This window comes from Globicephala melas, chromosome 20 (genome assembly GCF_963455315.2).
Source record: "Globicephala melas chromosome 20, mGloMel1.2, whole genome shotgun sequence".
Lineage (NCBI taxonomy): Eukaryota > Metazoa > Chordata > Mammalia > Artiodactyla > Delphinidae > Globicephala > Globicephala melas.
The window spans coordinates 37,514,577-37,527,765 of NC_083333.1; the positions used below are offsets into that span (position 1 = coordinate 37,514,577).

Genomic DNA, 13,189 nt, shown 5'->3' on the forward strand with positions numbered 1-13,189 from the left:
TGAAGACAGCAAGTATTAATGCTCTACTATATAGAAGTGTTTGGCAAAGCTAAGGTTGTAGTTCCAATTCTTCATTCTCTGTCTTCTCTACAGATGGAAAGGTGAATAGTTTTTGGTGTTGAAATTTTTTTAAGCAACAAGCTATCACTTATCAGACATCTGTTCAATAATTATGACAGTAATTGAGAAATAAAGTTAATTTTTTCAGGTTTTAATTTAGTTTTAAAACAATTGTGGAAAGAGAACAATTTGTAAGTTATGTTCAGGAAAAAATATAATGAAACTTAGTTAAATTTTGGAACCTTAATGAACACATGAGTATCATCTTGCATAAGAATGCATTAAAGAATGAACAGTACTCCAAATAGTGAATAATAAAATGTAAGTATTATAAGATACTGTATCTATTTTTTGTTTATTATTATGAAGTAGAACTAACTTTTCTGGTGTACCATTTTATAGATTTTAACATGTGTATAGTTTCATGTAACCACCACCAAAATCTACATGCAGAACATTTACATCACCCCCCAAAATTCCCTCATGCTGTCCCTTTGCTAATAACTCCTGGTAACTACTGATCTGTTTTCCATCCCTATACTTTTGTCTTTTCCAGTGTCATATAAATGGGATCATAGTATGTAACTATGACCAGTTTCTTCTTTTTCAGACTGGCTTCTTTCACTCATCATATTGCCTTTGAGATTCATCCAAGTTGTCGCATGTATCAAACATCCCTTTTTACTGTTGAGTAGTATTCCATCTTATGGATGTACCATAGTTTGTTTATTCACTCACCCACTAGAGTGCATTTGGGTTGGTTCTAGTTTGGGGCAGTTATGAGTAGAGCTGCTATAAACCAAGGAGTGGAATTGCTTGATCATACAGTGTTTTATCTGTTTTTTATTTTTTTAAATATATATTCAGATGTGTTTTAGATCCAATCCAATTTCCTTCAGGTCATTTTTAGAACTGTTTTTCTTCCTACTTCTGATGTAACATTTCATCTTTTATCTTTGTCATGTTTGCTTGATCCTTTTTCCTTTGGGTTGCCTTTATTGGAGTCATCTTCTGGTGTTGTAGCCCAGAATCTGTCTTGCTTTTATATGCCTCCAGCTTAATTATATGATTCATCTTCTTACAGAACCTAGTTTGCTACTATACTCTTCTTTACCATTTGTAGATGACTCTCAGATCTATCTTTCTCACCTGTTTTGTTCAGTTTATATCTTATTCTCTGGAGGACATTTCTAATTAGATGTCCTGTTAACTCTTTAATCTTCTTATGGTAGCAACTTAAAAAAAATTTTTTCCCTTCCATCTTTTCCCTTCTACAGCTTTCTTATCATAACTACAAGATAATTTCTTACCTTTGCTGTTACTTCCCCTTCTACTTGCAGGCAGTAACCAAACCTACGACTTGGCTTTTTAGTCATCACTACTCCCATCACCAAAACTCTCTTACAGATTCTGTTTACCTCATTTACATACCATTGTTTCTCACTGACCTTCCAACTAAGTATTTCTCCGTTTCCATCCTAAAGTCAGGATTAAAATCATCTTACATAAAGAGCATTCTGCTTTTGCAAGTGTGTGTGTGTGTGTGTGTGTATGTGTGTGTGTGTGAGAGGGAGAGAGAGAGAGAGAGAGAGTTCAATAGAAAGGCCTGCTCCCTGTTGTGATAGTACTATAACTTTTGTTTCTCACGTTAGGTAAATTTTATTATCCCTTTTATAGGGCCTGGATTGCCTCTTAGCCGTTTGCTCAAGTGGCCCTGCATGCTTCTAAATTCTTATCTGTTAGGCCCTCTCTTTCTCCTTCTGCATGTCTTTGTTCAGGAATAATTTCTCACACCCCAAAACAAGTGTACCTGTGATTTAGGAGGACACAAAGTTGTATTTGCAGGTAATATGATTGTCTACTTAGAAAATTCAAAAGAATCAACTAAAAAAACTTAGATGTTAGAAGAAAGTTAAGTAGCCAGATATAAAATTAATATTTCTTCATATATACTGTTTTTGAAATATAATGTAAAAATCCCATGCACAACTGCAACCAAAAAACATAAATAGTTAGGAATGTTATGAATGAATTAGTATGACAAAAAGTACAAAACTTTATTGGGAGATGTAAAAGACTTGAATAATTGGAGACATATTCTTAAGAACTGAATGTGCTATAAAGATATTAGTACTTCCTAAACTGATTTAGAGTTTGAATCTAATTCCAATCAAAGCTTGGCTTTTTTATTTATTTTTTACTTTTTTTGTTTGTTTTTCATTGGAGAAAGTTGTTTTTGCTCTAGTAGAATGATTCTAATAATCGTCAGGAAGTAAACATGGTTGAAAGTAGCCAAGACAGTTATAAAAAAGAAGAAGAACGTGTGGAGGGTAAGAGCTTGCCCAAACCACTGCTATGGTCCATAGTATAGGCTGGAAATAGTCTAGCACATATGAAAATATAAAGCCTGATAGAAATGGCATCTCAGTCAATGAAGAAAAGTTTATTTAGTCAACAATATTGGATCAGTTAGTTAACTCTTTGAAGAATTACTTGGATTCTTACTTCACTTGTACCATATACAAAAATAAAATTCCAGATAGACTAAAGAATTATATGTAAAGTAAAAATTTACAAGAGAAGAAAATGTAGGTGACTACCAGTGTCTGTAATGGGAGAGGATTTTAAGGATAAAAGTAATGGAAAACATCATAAAAATAAAAATTGATAATGTTGGCTATTTAAATAGTAAAAATACATTTTTTAAAACCCTTCCATTTATCAAAAATATACCATAAATAAAATTAAAAGACAAATAGCAAACTGGGATAAAACGTTTATAACAAATATAATAATACCCTTAATATATAAATAATTTTTATAAATCAATAAAAATTATTAAATCCCAACAGAAAAATGTACAGAGGACATGAAGAAATAAGAGAAAAATTATCAGTGGTAAAAAAAATGATTTTAAAAAGTGCTAGCCTCGTCAATAATTAGACAAATGCCAATTTAAAATGATTGAAAAATACCATTATTCATACATCAAGTTGATAACTACTTTAAAAAATTTCTAGTATTCATTACTTTCGAGGATATACCAAGATAGTCACTGTCATATACGGTGGTAGGATTGTTACAAAATGATAAAAACCTTTCTAGAAAAATATTTGAAAGCCTATTTCAAGAGCATTAAAATACTCAAAACACCTTTTAACATAACAATTTGCCTTCATGAAGTAATCATACATATTGTCAAAGATTTAAGTATAAAAATGTTCATTGCGGGCTTCCCTGGTGGCGCAGTCGTTGAGAATCTGCCTGCTAACGCAGGGGACACGAGTTCGAGCCCTGGTCTGGGAGGATCCCACATGCCGCGGAGCAACTAGGCCCGTGAGCCACAACTACTGAGCCTGCGTGTCTGGAGCCTGTGCTCCGCGGCAAGAGAGGCCGTGGTAATGAGAGGCCCGTGCACCGCGATGAAGAGTGGCCCCCACTTGCCAAAACTAGAGAAAGCCCTCGCACAGAAACCGAGACCCAACACAGCAAAAATAAATAAATTAATAAACTCCTACCCCCAATATCTTCTTTAAAAAAAAAAAATGTTCATTGCAACAACTTCTTGATACTAAAAACTTAGAAATTGTTAAATATGTGACAGTAAAGAATTAATGTGGAGTAGGGGAATTAAATTGTGAAACCAGTCATATGATGAAATATTATGGAGCCATTAAAACTCATAATGTATAGCTGTATTTATAGACATGGGAAAGGGCTTAAGATAATATCTGGGCTGGAAAAAAGAGATACAAACTTTTTATGTAGTACCAAATTAATAATATCAGTTATTTCTAGCTAGTTGAATTTTGGATGATTGAGATTTCTTTACATCTTTTGGTATTTTTTCCAAGTTTTCTATAGTGATCATGTATTTTGCAATTAGAACCCAAAATAACAATTTTAAATTGTTTTTAAAAAACAGTTAATGTTCAAGAGAATGCAAGATGCAGTGAGTTTCCAATTTTTAATTAAAATAAAATTAAAACAAATAAATCTGCATTAACAGCATTTATCTTTAAGCAACATAATATAGTTTATTTTTAACTTATTTCTATTTGTTTTATAACTTTTGCTCAGTTAACATCTAATACTTTCATAGTAAAATTTTTAAGTCTATTTAAAAAAAAAATATCCTTGCCAGAGTTTTAGTGAATACCAACCATATCTAATCTTGAATCTCATTATGCCCATCATTTATACCATCCGTATGTTGTCATATTTAGGTTATGTTCATTTTCACCTGTTTTGTTTTGCTAATCCCTAATGGTTTTTGTTAAAAAAAAAAAAAAAATCTCTGCAATGCACTTCCCCCTTTGGTTCCTAACAAGAGGCTTAATTACTTAAATATAAATTGCTAGAAGGTCCATGTTAACTTAACCTAGTGAACTATTGGCATTTAAAAGTATTTGCATCTATTAAAAGTTCAAAATATATAAACTGATTTCTTTTAATGATAACTCTATATCTGACAAAGTAAAACAGAAATCACTATGTAGAAGAAACAGCATCTGCTTGACCATGTTCTTTTTATAAACTTTGTCTCTGTTCTCACTTTACTGTTCAGAAGAAGCAATCTGTTTTCATACGATATAACTGAATATGAATCAAGTTCAGTATCTTCTCCCATTTGCCCAATTCCCAGTCTACCTCTGTGTGGAGTTACTCTTCAGCTATATAGTGTGACAAATATTAAACTTACTGCTTTGGGGGCTATCCTCTCACCAAAACTCAGGGAAAATGGGAGGGAGCTGCCGTTCATTGACCTAAGAAATGCTTGACAGTTCTTCTTTCAAAGAGTGAGATAAGAAATGTGTGTGAATGAATAGTTAGTTATGATGGACTATTCATTTTCATCAGTATATAATGTGTGTTTTCGTTTTATGTCTATTAAATATGAGGTTCTGGAATGCCTTTTCACTTTGCAGAATTCTGAGACTGCAGTTCCAACACCTTTGAGAGGGCAGCAATCATGATTATACTGGCTACATTTATTAGTCAAAAAGCGCAAAAGCTTTGTTTTGCTCTTTTGATTAGTTTGTTTAATAATATATTCAAATTATGATCTTTAATGTTATTTCTTTCACTAGCTTGGTGCTAACAGTGGTTTGCACATCATCATCTTTGATGAAATTGATGCCATCTGCAAACAGAGAGGGAGCATGGCTGGTAGCACAGGAGTTCATGACACTGTCGTCAACCAGTTGCTGTCCAAAATTGATGGGGTAGAGCAACTAAACAACATCTTAGTCATTGGTATGTTTGCTTGGTTTAAAAAAAAAAGGTACTATGATTTCAAAAACATTAGATACTTAGGTTCTGAATTCAGATTTGTGTAGCTTGTAATTATACTATTTTGCCAGTGTTTCCAAATTAGAATCAAGTGATATTGAAGAATTTCACTATTTTAATGTCTAGCCTTAATAGGACAAATGAAAAATGGGTTTTAGTGACTCATGGCTTCTTTTTTTCTTTTAATAAAACTCCTCACTCTTTTTTTAAATTTATTTTTTATTATTTTTGGCTGCGTCGGGTCTTAGTTGTGGCATGTGGGATCTTTCGTTGCGGCACGCGGGCTCTTCGTTGCGGCACATGGGCTTCTCTCTAGTTGTGGCATGTGGGATCTTAGTTCCCCGACCAGGGATCGAACCCGCGTCCCCTGCATTGGAAGGCGGATTCTTAACCACTGGACCACCAGGGAAGTCCCAACTCATGGCTTTAAACTTATAGTTAACAGGTGAAAAAGGCTGCACGATGTAATGCAGTGGTTTTCAAACTGGGTCCTGTAGGCCTCCAGGAGTCCTCAGAGCTACTTCAGGGTCTGTGCGGCCAGGGTTTGAGCTTCAGATCATGCATCCCTATTATAACTTATCTTTTTAACTGCTTTATGTACTGAAGTTCTTCTTAAGATGACTTTGAAAACAAAACAAAACAATAATTCTGCCGTTTATGAAGGTTGAAAACCATTGGCCTACAAAAAAGAGAAGGGATGTTGGGGTCAGACAGATCATGTTCACATTGCCCCTCTCTCACTTTGATAGTTTACTTACCTTCTCTGAACCTAAAATTTTCTTTTTAAATATGTGAAGATTTCATTACATTTATATTCCACTGGCCTGTACAGTAGTGAAATACTAAAGCAAAGTCCCCAGGTATTTTCATTAGGTCGAGAACAAATGATATTTTTGAAAATGATTGCTTTTCTATTTGACTTTTATAAAATGTCCTCTTAGCTTGTCAGGGAAAATGCTATTCTTACACATACTGAAGGGGCATTTTATCTTATTTTTGAATTCTGATAATTTGTTTGTTGTTTTAACAACTGTGCTCAGGAATGACCAACAGACCAGATCTCATAGATGAGGCTCTCCTTCGACCTGGAAGACTGGAAGTTAAAATGGAGATAGGTAAATAGATCTGTCACTGATTGGGGGAGGGGAGTGTAATTAGAGTTCATTAGCAGGAGCAAAGTCATATAACTTAATATTTATTAGAAAAGTTGTATATCAGAAGCAGGTATTTACACGCTTGAGTACCTATAAGAAAAACATTAAGATTATAATAATGTCTATTTTATTTTCAATTTTATCAGGCTTACCAGATGAGAAAGGCCGACTCCAGATCCTTCACATCCACACAGCAAGGATGAGAGGGCATCAGTTGCTCTCTGCTGATGTAGACATAAAAGAACTGGCCGTAGAGACCAAGAACTTCAGCGGTGCTGAGCTCGAGGGTCTGGTGCGAGCAGCGCAGTCCACTGCTATGAACAGACACATAAAGGTCAGTGAAATCAACTACCATATATTAGGAGTCTGCAGCCCTGTAAATACCATGCCAGTATTCTTTCTCTTTCCTTTTAAGCATACTAAGGACTAGGGTAATACTGACTTTTGATGGAGAATAGACATGGTAAAAGGTATAGGGATTAATTGTCAACTGCTAAATCTTCCGAGTAGTTGGAAAAAAGATAATGGTAGCATCTGCCCCATGGTAACCACTGACCCATTTACCTTAGGTTGCCACCATTTGATACAGACATGTGAAGATGAAGATTTTGAAGAATTTTTTAAAAATTTGTGCTGTGTTGACTTGTATCATGACATAGGAAGTTGGATTTTCTACATGCTAGAATTACGGGGGCTGCTTCATTAAGTAAATGTATTGAATACCTGCTATTTTCAAGGTATTAAGCAGGAGACACAAAGATAATAAAGCACGACCTTTTCCCACAAGGAGTAGAGAGTCAGGGAAATGGATATGTTTGCAAATTAATACAATAATGTTATTGATACTTTGGTAGAAATACAAAGGATACTTTCATTTTGGTAAATAAAATTTGATAAAGTGCATTTGATCCTTTACCATCACTTCTCTTCTTACTTATCACCTGTAGTTAGATGACTCCCAAATTTATGTCTCATCTCTTGAAAGTATCTTTCTCTCACTTTCAGATTTATACCAAATACCTCTACCTGGATATGTTATCAGGTCTCAAATTTAATATTCCAAAACCAAATTCACTTTTTTGTTGTTGTTTTTTCTTACTACTTTCCTTCCTGCTCCTACTTCCCTGTTTATCCCAATTTCCCAAGCTTAAAACTCCAAGATTTCTACCACTCTGTTGTGTCCTATATCAAGTTATTTGCCAAATTTTGTCAGTTCTATCTTGGCAGTATCTTTCAGTTCTCATTGCCACCACCTGTCTTCTGTTTGATTAACCTTCCTGTTTCACACCATTCTATTCTTCAGAAACTTTCAGTGACTCACCATGATCTACAGAACAAAGTACAGAAGTCTTAGTCTGGTCTTTAAGGTCCTCTTAGATCTGACCCTAAATTGGCCTTTCCTGATGTGTTCCCAGTTATTCTCCATACACTTTATAAATTTATTTATTTATTTATTTTATATTTGGCTGCGTTGAGTCTTCATTGCTGCACACGGTCTTTCTCTAGTTGCAGCGAGCGGGGACTCTCTGTTTTGGTGCCCAGGCTTCTCATTATGGTGGCCTCTCTTGTTGCGGAGCACGGGCTCTAGGCTCATGGGCTTCAGTAGTTGTGGCTCATGGGCTTAGCCGCTCCGCAGCATGTGGGATCTTCCCAGACCAGGGCTCAAACCTGTGTCCCCTGCATTGGCAGGCGGACTCTCAACCACTGCGCCACCAGGGAAACCCTCCATACACTTTAGCCAAACTAAAATATTGAATATTTACCAGTCATCAGATATTAATGTATTTTTCTACTTCTCTGCTGTTACCTCTTTTTTTTTTTTCTTCACTGAGAACGTTTACCCTCTATGTTTACTTATCTTTTCAATACCTGGCTCATATACCACCACTTTCTTCAAACTTTTTCTCATTCTCCCTTTCAAGAATGGTATGTTCTGTTCCTTCTTGAACTAGTAGTGTATCGGAAATTCCCTCGCGGTCCAGTAGTTAGGACTTGGTGGTTTCACGGCAGTGGCCCAGGTTCAATCCCTGGTGGGGAAACTAAGATCCCGCAAGCCACACAGTGTAGCCAAAAAAAAAAAAGAAATAGTAGCGCATCATTTACAATACCTTCTGTTGACTTTCGATCAGTGGATTTATCTAGCCTAGTGTGTGCCAGACACTGTACTAGGGGTTAATGCTCCAATTGCCTACCCTTGAGCAGCTCACAGTCTAATCCGCCACATGCAGTAATAGAAAGTACATACGGGGTAAGGAAGTGAAAAGGTGTCAGGTGTGGTCAGCTTGTCGGGTGAGAGGAGCCTTCACAGAGGAATTTCTGGGTGGATATGTTTCCTGATGGAGTCAGGCATTTTAGGTAGAAAGAACAAATATGCAAAGGAACAGAGACACACAAACAGCATGGTGTGTTACAGTAATTCAGTACTGCTGCAGCATAAAAGGTAGGGAAGGGGAGGTAGAAAGAGACGTGGGGGATAAGTCAGGAGGCTAAAGCAGGGGATGGAGCACAAAGAGCCTTTTATACTGTGCTAAGAAGTATGGACTTCTTTTCTGTGAGTAGTGCTAAGCCATTGAAGAGTTTTAAGAATAGCAGTGACATAGTGTTAAAACATAAGCTCACTCTGGCAGCTTTGTCGAGTGGAGTATTTAGGGGAGTGAAGTTGGTGACATAAGACAAGAGAGGGGAACTTGTATAACAATTCACACAGGAAATAGTAAAAGCCTGAACAGTCAGGTTGAGTATGTTTTATTCGGGTATACCCTGGCAATGGTTTTAAACCAAGGGTCGGTAAATTGTGGCCCATGGGCCGTATCCAGCCAACCACCAGTTTTTATAAATAAAGTTTTTTTGGAACACAGCCACCCTTGTTCATTTATGTATTGTCTGTGGCTGCTTTCATGCTACAATGGCAGAGTTGAGTATTTGCAAAAGAGACTGCATGGCCCACAAAGCCTAAAATATTTACTATCTGGCCCTTTACAGAAAAAGTTTGTCAACCCCTGTTGTAGACTTTAAGTCCACATCTTATTCATTTCTGAATCTCCCACAGTATTTCATATAGGTCTTAATACTGAGAATATGGTAGCTGTTTAGTAAATATTTTTTAAATTAGTAAATATGTATTCTGTATCAAACTCTATCTATAAGCCATAATACCCCTACATAATGGAACTGACTTTGTTCTAGCTCAAGAATGCCATAATGGAAGAGGCCACTTTAGACAAGATGGTAAACCTCTTTAAAATACCGGAGGCCCAGTGGGGAGGAGGATACTAGTACTACTGCATTAAAACAAAACAAAAAAAAATTGAGAATGCCAAAGGACTGGATAGTGTGGAAATATAGTATTGGGTCCTTTATAGAATGGACCCATTCATTTCATTCATCCATTCTTTCTCCTTGTCGTAAGAAATGTCTTAGAAAAAGTGATGGTGACTTCAAGAAAAATTGTATAAATGATGTGAAAATTGCTCCCACCATACCGATCTTTCACCTCAGACCACATCAGTGCTTCTTGATACTATAATCCACAATAGCTAGTTTATTAGGTATCAGATTTTTCATATGCATTAGCCACTGGATTTTTTATCCTATTTAGTCATTTGTCATTTTTATCACAATAATCTTATCCCAAAGTGTCTCTAAGCCATTGTCAAGAAACGTGCTTTCTTTAAGCATGTATTGGATTTATTTACACACGAGGCAATGAGAAACGGTGGAAAAATCACAAGTTTTGTAGTCAGAAGGTGTGGTTATGTGTTACAGTTCTTCCCACTTTTTTTGTTTCTGATTTGTCAAGGGGAAATAACTACCTATTTCATCAAGTTTTTGTAAAAATGAAATCAAATACTGTTTGTGGAAGCGCCTCAGTTGGTGTAGAACTTATACACAACATTCATCTGTTTATTATGATGTTCTTTGTTTGTATTATAAAAAGCCATTATTGGGAATTCCCTGGCAGTCCAGTGGTTAGGATTCGGTGCTCTCACTGCCAGGACCTGGGTTCAATCCCTGGTCGGGGAACTGAGATCCCGCAAGTCTACTGGCATGGCCAAGAAAAAAGCCATTATTAGTGTTATTTTGCTTCCTTTTCAAAAGAATTAGGTTTAAACAAAGTCAGGTGAAATAAACTAAACAAGTCTTCCCTGTTAAACTGTTCTTTCAGGTTTTTTGAAGCAAGTGGAAAATCCAGTCATGAACACCTGATGTGCATGTCATTTGTGCTTGAATCCATGTTTGTGGTCAACTAAAATTCATGTGACATTTGGTTGTTTTTAGCTTGAAAGGAATTTCTGCTTCAGGTAGAGAAGATAACACAAATTTCTTCTGCTCTAATCTGTTGTAAGGAAATAAATTGAGGACACACACACACACACACAAACACACACACACACTTTACAACTGAATCAGCTGATTTATGTTTTCAGAATTTCAATAAAATTCTTTTTTATTTTCTGTAGAATTTTGAATGATTAAGGTCATTCTACCCTTAATTTAAGAGGAATGATAAGAACTTTGAAAGGTCAGATTTAAAAGGTTATGAAATTTAAGTGTGACCACTGGATATTTGCTAGTGTTGAAATACAAGTTTATTAGTTTCTGCAGGTATAAGCTGAAAGATGTTGCCTCTTCCATATTGATTAGCTGTTATAAATAAAATGCAGAAAAAATCACACTAATTCAGACAAATAAGAAAAGGTTTTCTGAATGAATAAAAATTCAGAATTGTAGATTTTTTTAAATAACATTTTGAGATTTTGACAAAATAGTAAAATAGTAAAAGTTGGCCAAGAGAAGTCCTTAAACTTATTTTAATGAATAGGTATGAAAGGTTTATCATTGTAGTATTGATTACTTACAATTATGTGACTTCTGAAATTCCTGGAGTGTCTAAAAACAAATTGTTCTAAAATAACTGTCCCCCAGCCATCTTAATTCACTCTAATCCATTGGGTGAGTCCTTTCTTAGTAGTAAAAATGCAAGGTTCATACCAGCTGCAGTCCTGAAATCTGTCCTTTTTTTTCAGCAAATGCTGAAAGATAGACAAGATTTTCCCTTCATATTGCTATATGTTTCTGTCATTTGAATTCAGTTTCACTCTAAAAGGAAATCATAATAGTATTTCATAACACTGTTATGAAGATGCTTGCCTGTGCCTCCCTGTGTACATACGAGAATCATTTTCTAGGATAGATAGATAGCCAGATGGATTTTTGAAGACATGGTTGCATTGTCTTCTAGTTTCTAGTGTTTATTCTGGTTCCTTTTACAGGTGACCTGTTTTTGTCTCTCAAAAAGGTTCTAGAAATTTCTCTTCACCTTCGGTGTTCTGATAGTTTACAACACTGTGTCTAGACAGATGTGGGTTTCTTTTCATTTACCCTGATCACTCATTGAAACCTTTAAATTGCAAAGATACACCTCTCTTCAGCCGGAGAAATTTTTTTTTTCTTCTGTCTTTTATTGTTTTTTTCTCTATCATTCTTTCTCTTCTTTCCTTCTGAGACTCCTCTTAGATCAGTGTTAAAACTTCCAGATACATGTTCCATGCTTTTTAACCATTCTCTCTCACTTTCTGTCATTTCATGGGATTTGGGGCAGGAAGGGAGACAAATAAAAGTGTTCTGTTTGCCATCTTGATCTAGTTTTCTGACGGAGTTCTTTTTGTCCCATAAGGCTGAGTTTTACAGAATGTTTGTCATTTTATTTGTCTCAGCAGTCCATTCCTAAAGGAACATGACTCATATTTTATAATAACCTTTGGAAGGTTGATACTGCTTAACATGCTTTGGTTTTGTAGTCAGATTTTTTTGAAGATATGTTTTTTTAAAGCCCATAGTACCATTTTAAAAATTAGACTCACTTGCCTTGTGCTATTGGGAGTGAGCCCAGTCACGTTAAAAAGTGTGTTGGGGGCTTCCCTGGTGGCGCAGTGGTTGAGAGTCCACCTGCCAATGCAGGGGACACGGGTTCGTGCCCCGGTCCAGGAAGATCCCACATGCCGCGGAGCGGCTGGGCCAGTGAGCCATGGCCACTGAGCCTCCGCATCCGGAGCCTGTGCTCCGCAACGGGAGAGGCCACAGCAGTGAGAGGCCCACGTACCGCAAAAAAAAACAAAAAAAAAAAAAGTGTGTTGGTATCTCAATCACTCATCAGGTCCAGGCAGCTCCAAGTGCTGATAAAGGCCTTGATGCTTCTCCAGATGTCTGTTCTAAGTGGTAGCTTCAGGTGCAATAAGCAGAATATTTGGAGCTGGCACATAGATTCTCAAGCAGAGAGTATGAGTAAAAATCAAAGTTGTAGGTCCTTGGTCTCCTAGGATAATGGTTCACAAACCTGGTTGAGCATCAGAACCACCTGTGCACTTTATAAAAATGTAAATGCATGGACCCTCTGCTGGACCTTTTAAATCAAAATCCTGCAGGGTGGGGCTGGGCATCTGTATAAGTATGTAGGGGTGTGTGTGTGTATATCTTTAAAGACTCTAGGCGTTATTCTGATAGGCAGCTGAGGATGAAAACCACTGTTTCTAGAGACCCTCTCTATATAGTTTCTCCTCCTCGTGCCTCATTTTGAAAAATAAAAACAAAAAAAAACTCTATCCAGTGTCCTTTGGTAAAGATATGTGATAATTTACTTGACTGGTACCCTCTTCATGGACATTTAATTTGCTTCCAGTCTT

The 13,189-nt window shown here is 36.2% G+C and overlaps 1 protein-coding gene across 2 annotated transcripts in view; it reads left to right on the plus strand.

Moving 5' to 3' along the window:
- NSF (N-ethylmaleimide sensitive factor, vesicle fusing ATPase) overlaps window positions 1-13,189 on the plus strand; it is a 156,681-nt gene that overhangs the window by 95,094 nt on the left and 48,398 nt on the right. For both annotated transcript variants that reach the window (XM_030850057.2, XM_030850055.2), the window contains exons 10-12: window positions 5,151-5,316; window positions 6,393-6,467; window positions 6,653-6,840. In XM_030850057.2, coding sequence (XP_030705917.1) covers window positions 5,151-5,316; window positions 6,393-6,467; window positions 6,653-6,840 — 429 coding nt within the window. The remainder of the gene's footprint in view (window positions 1-5,150; window positions 5,317-6,392; window positions 6,468-6,652; window positions 6,841-13,189) is intronic.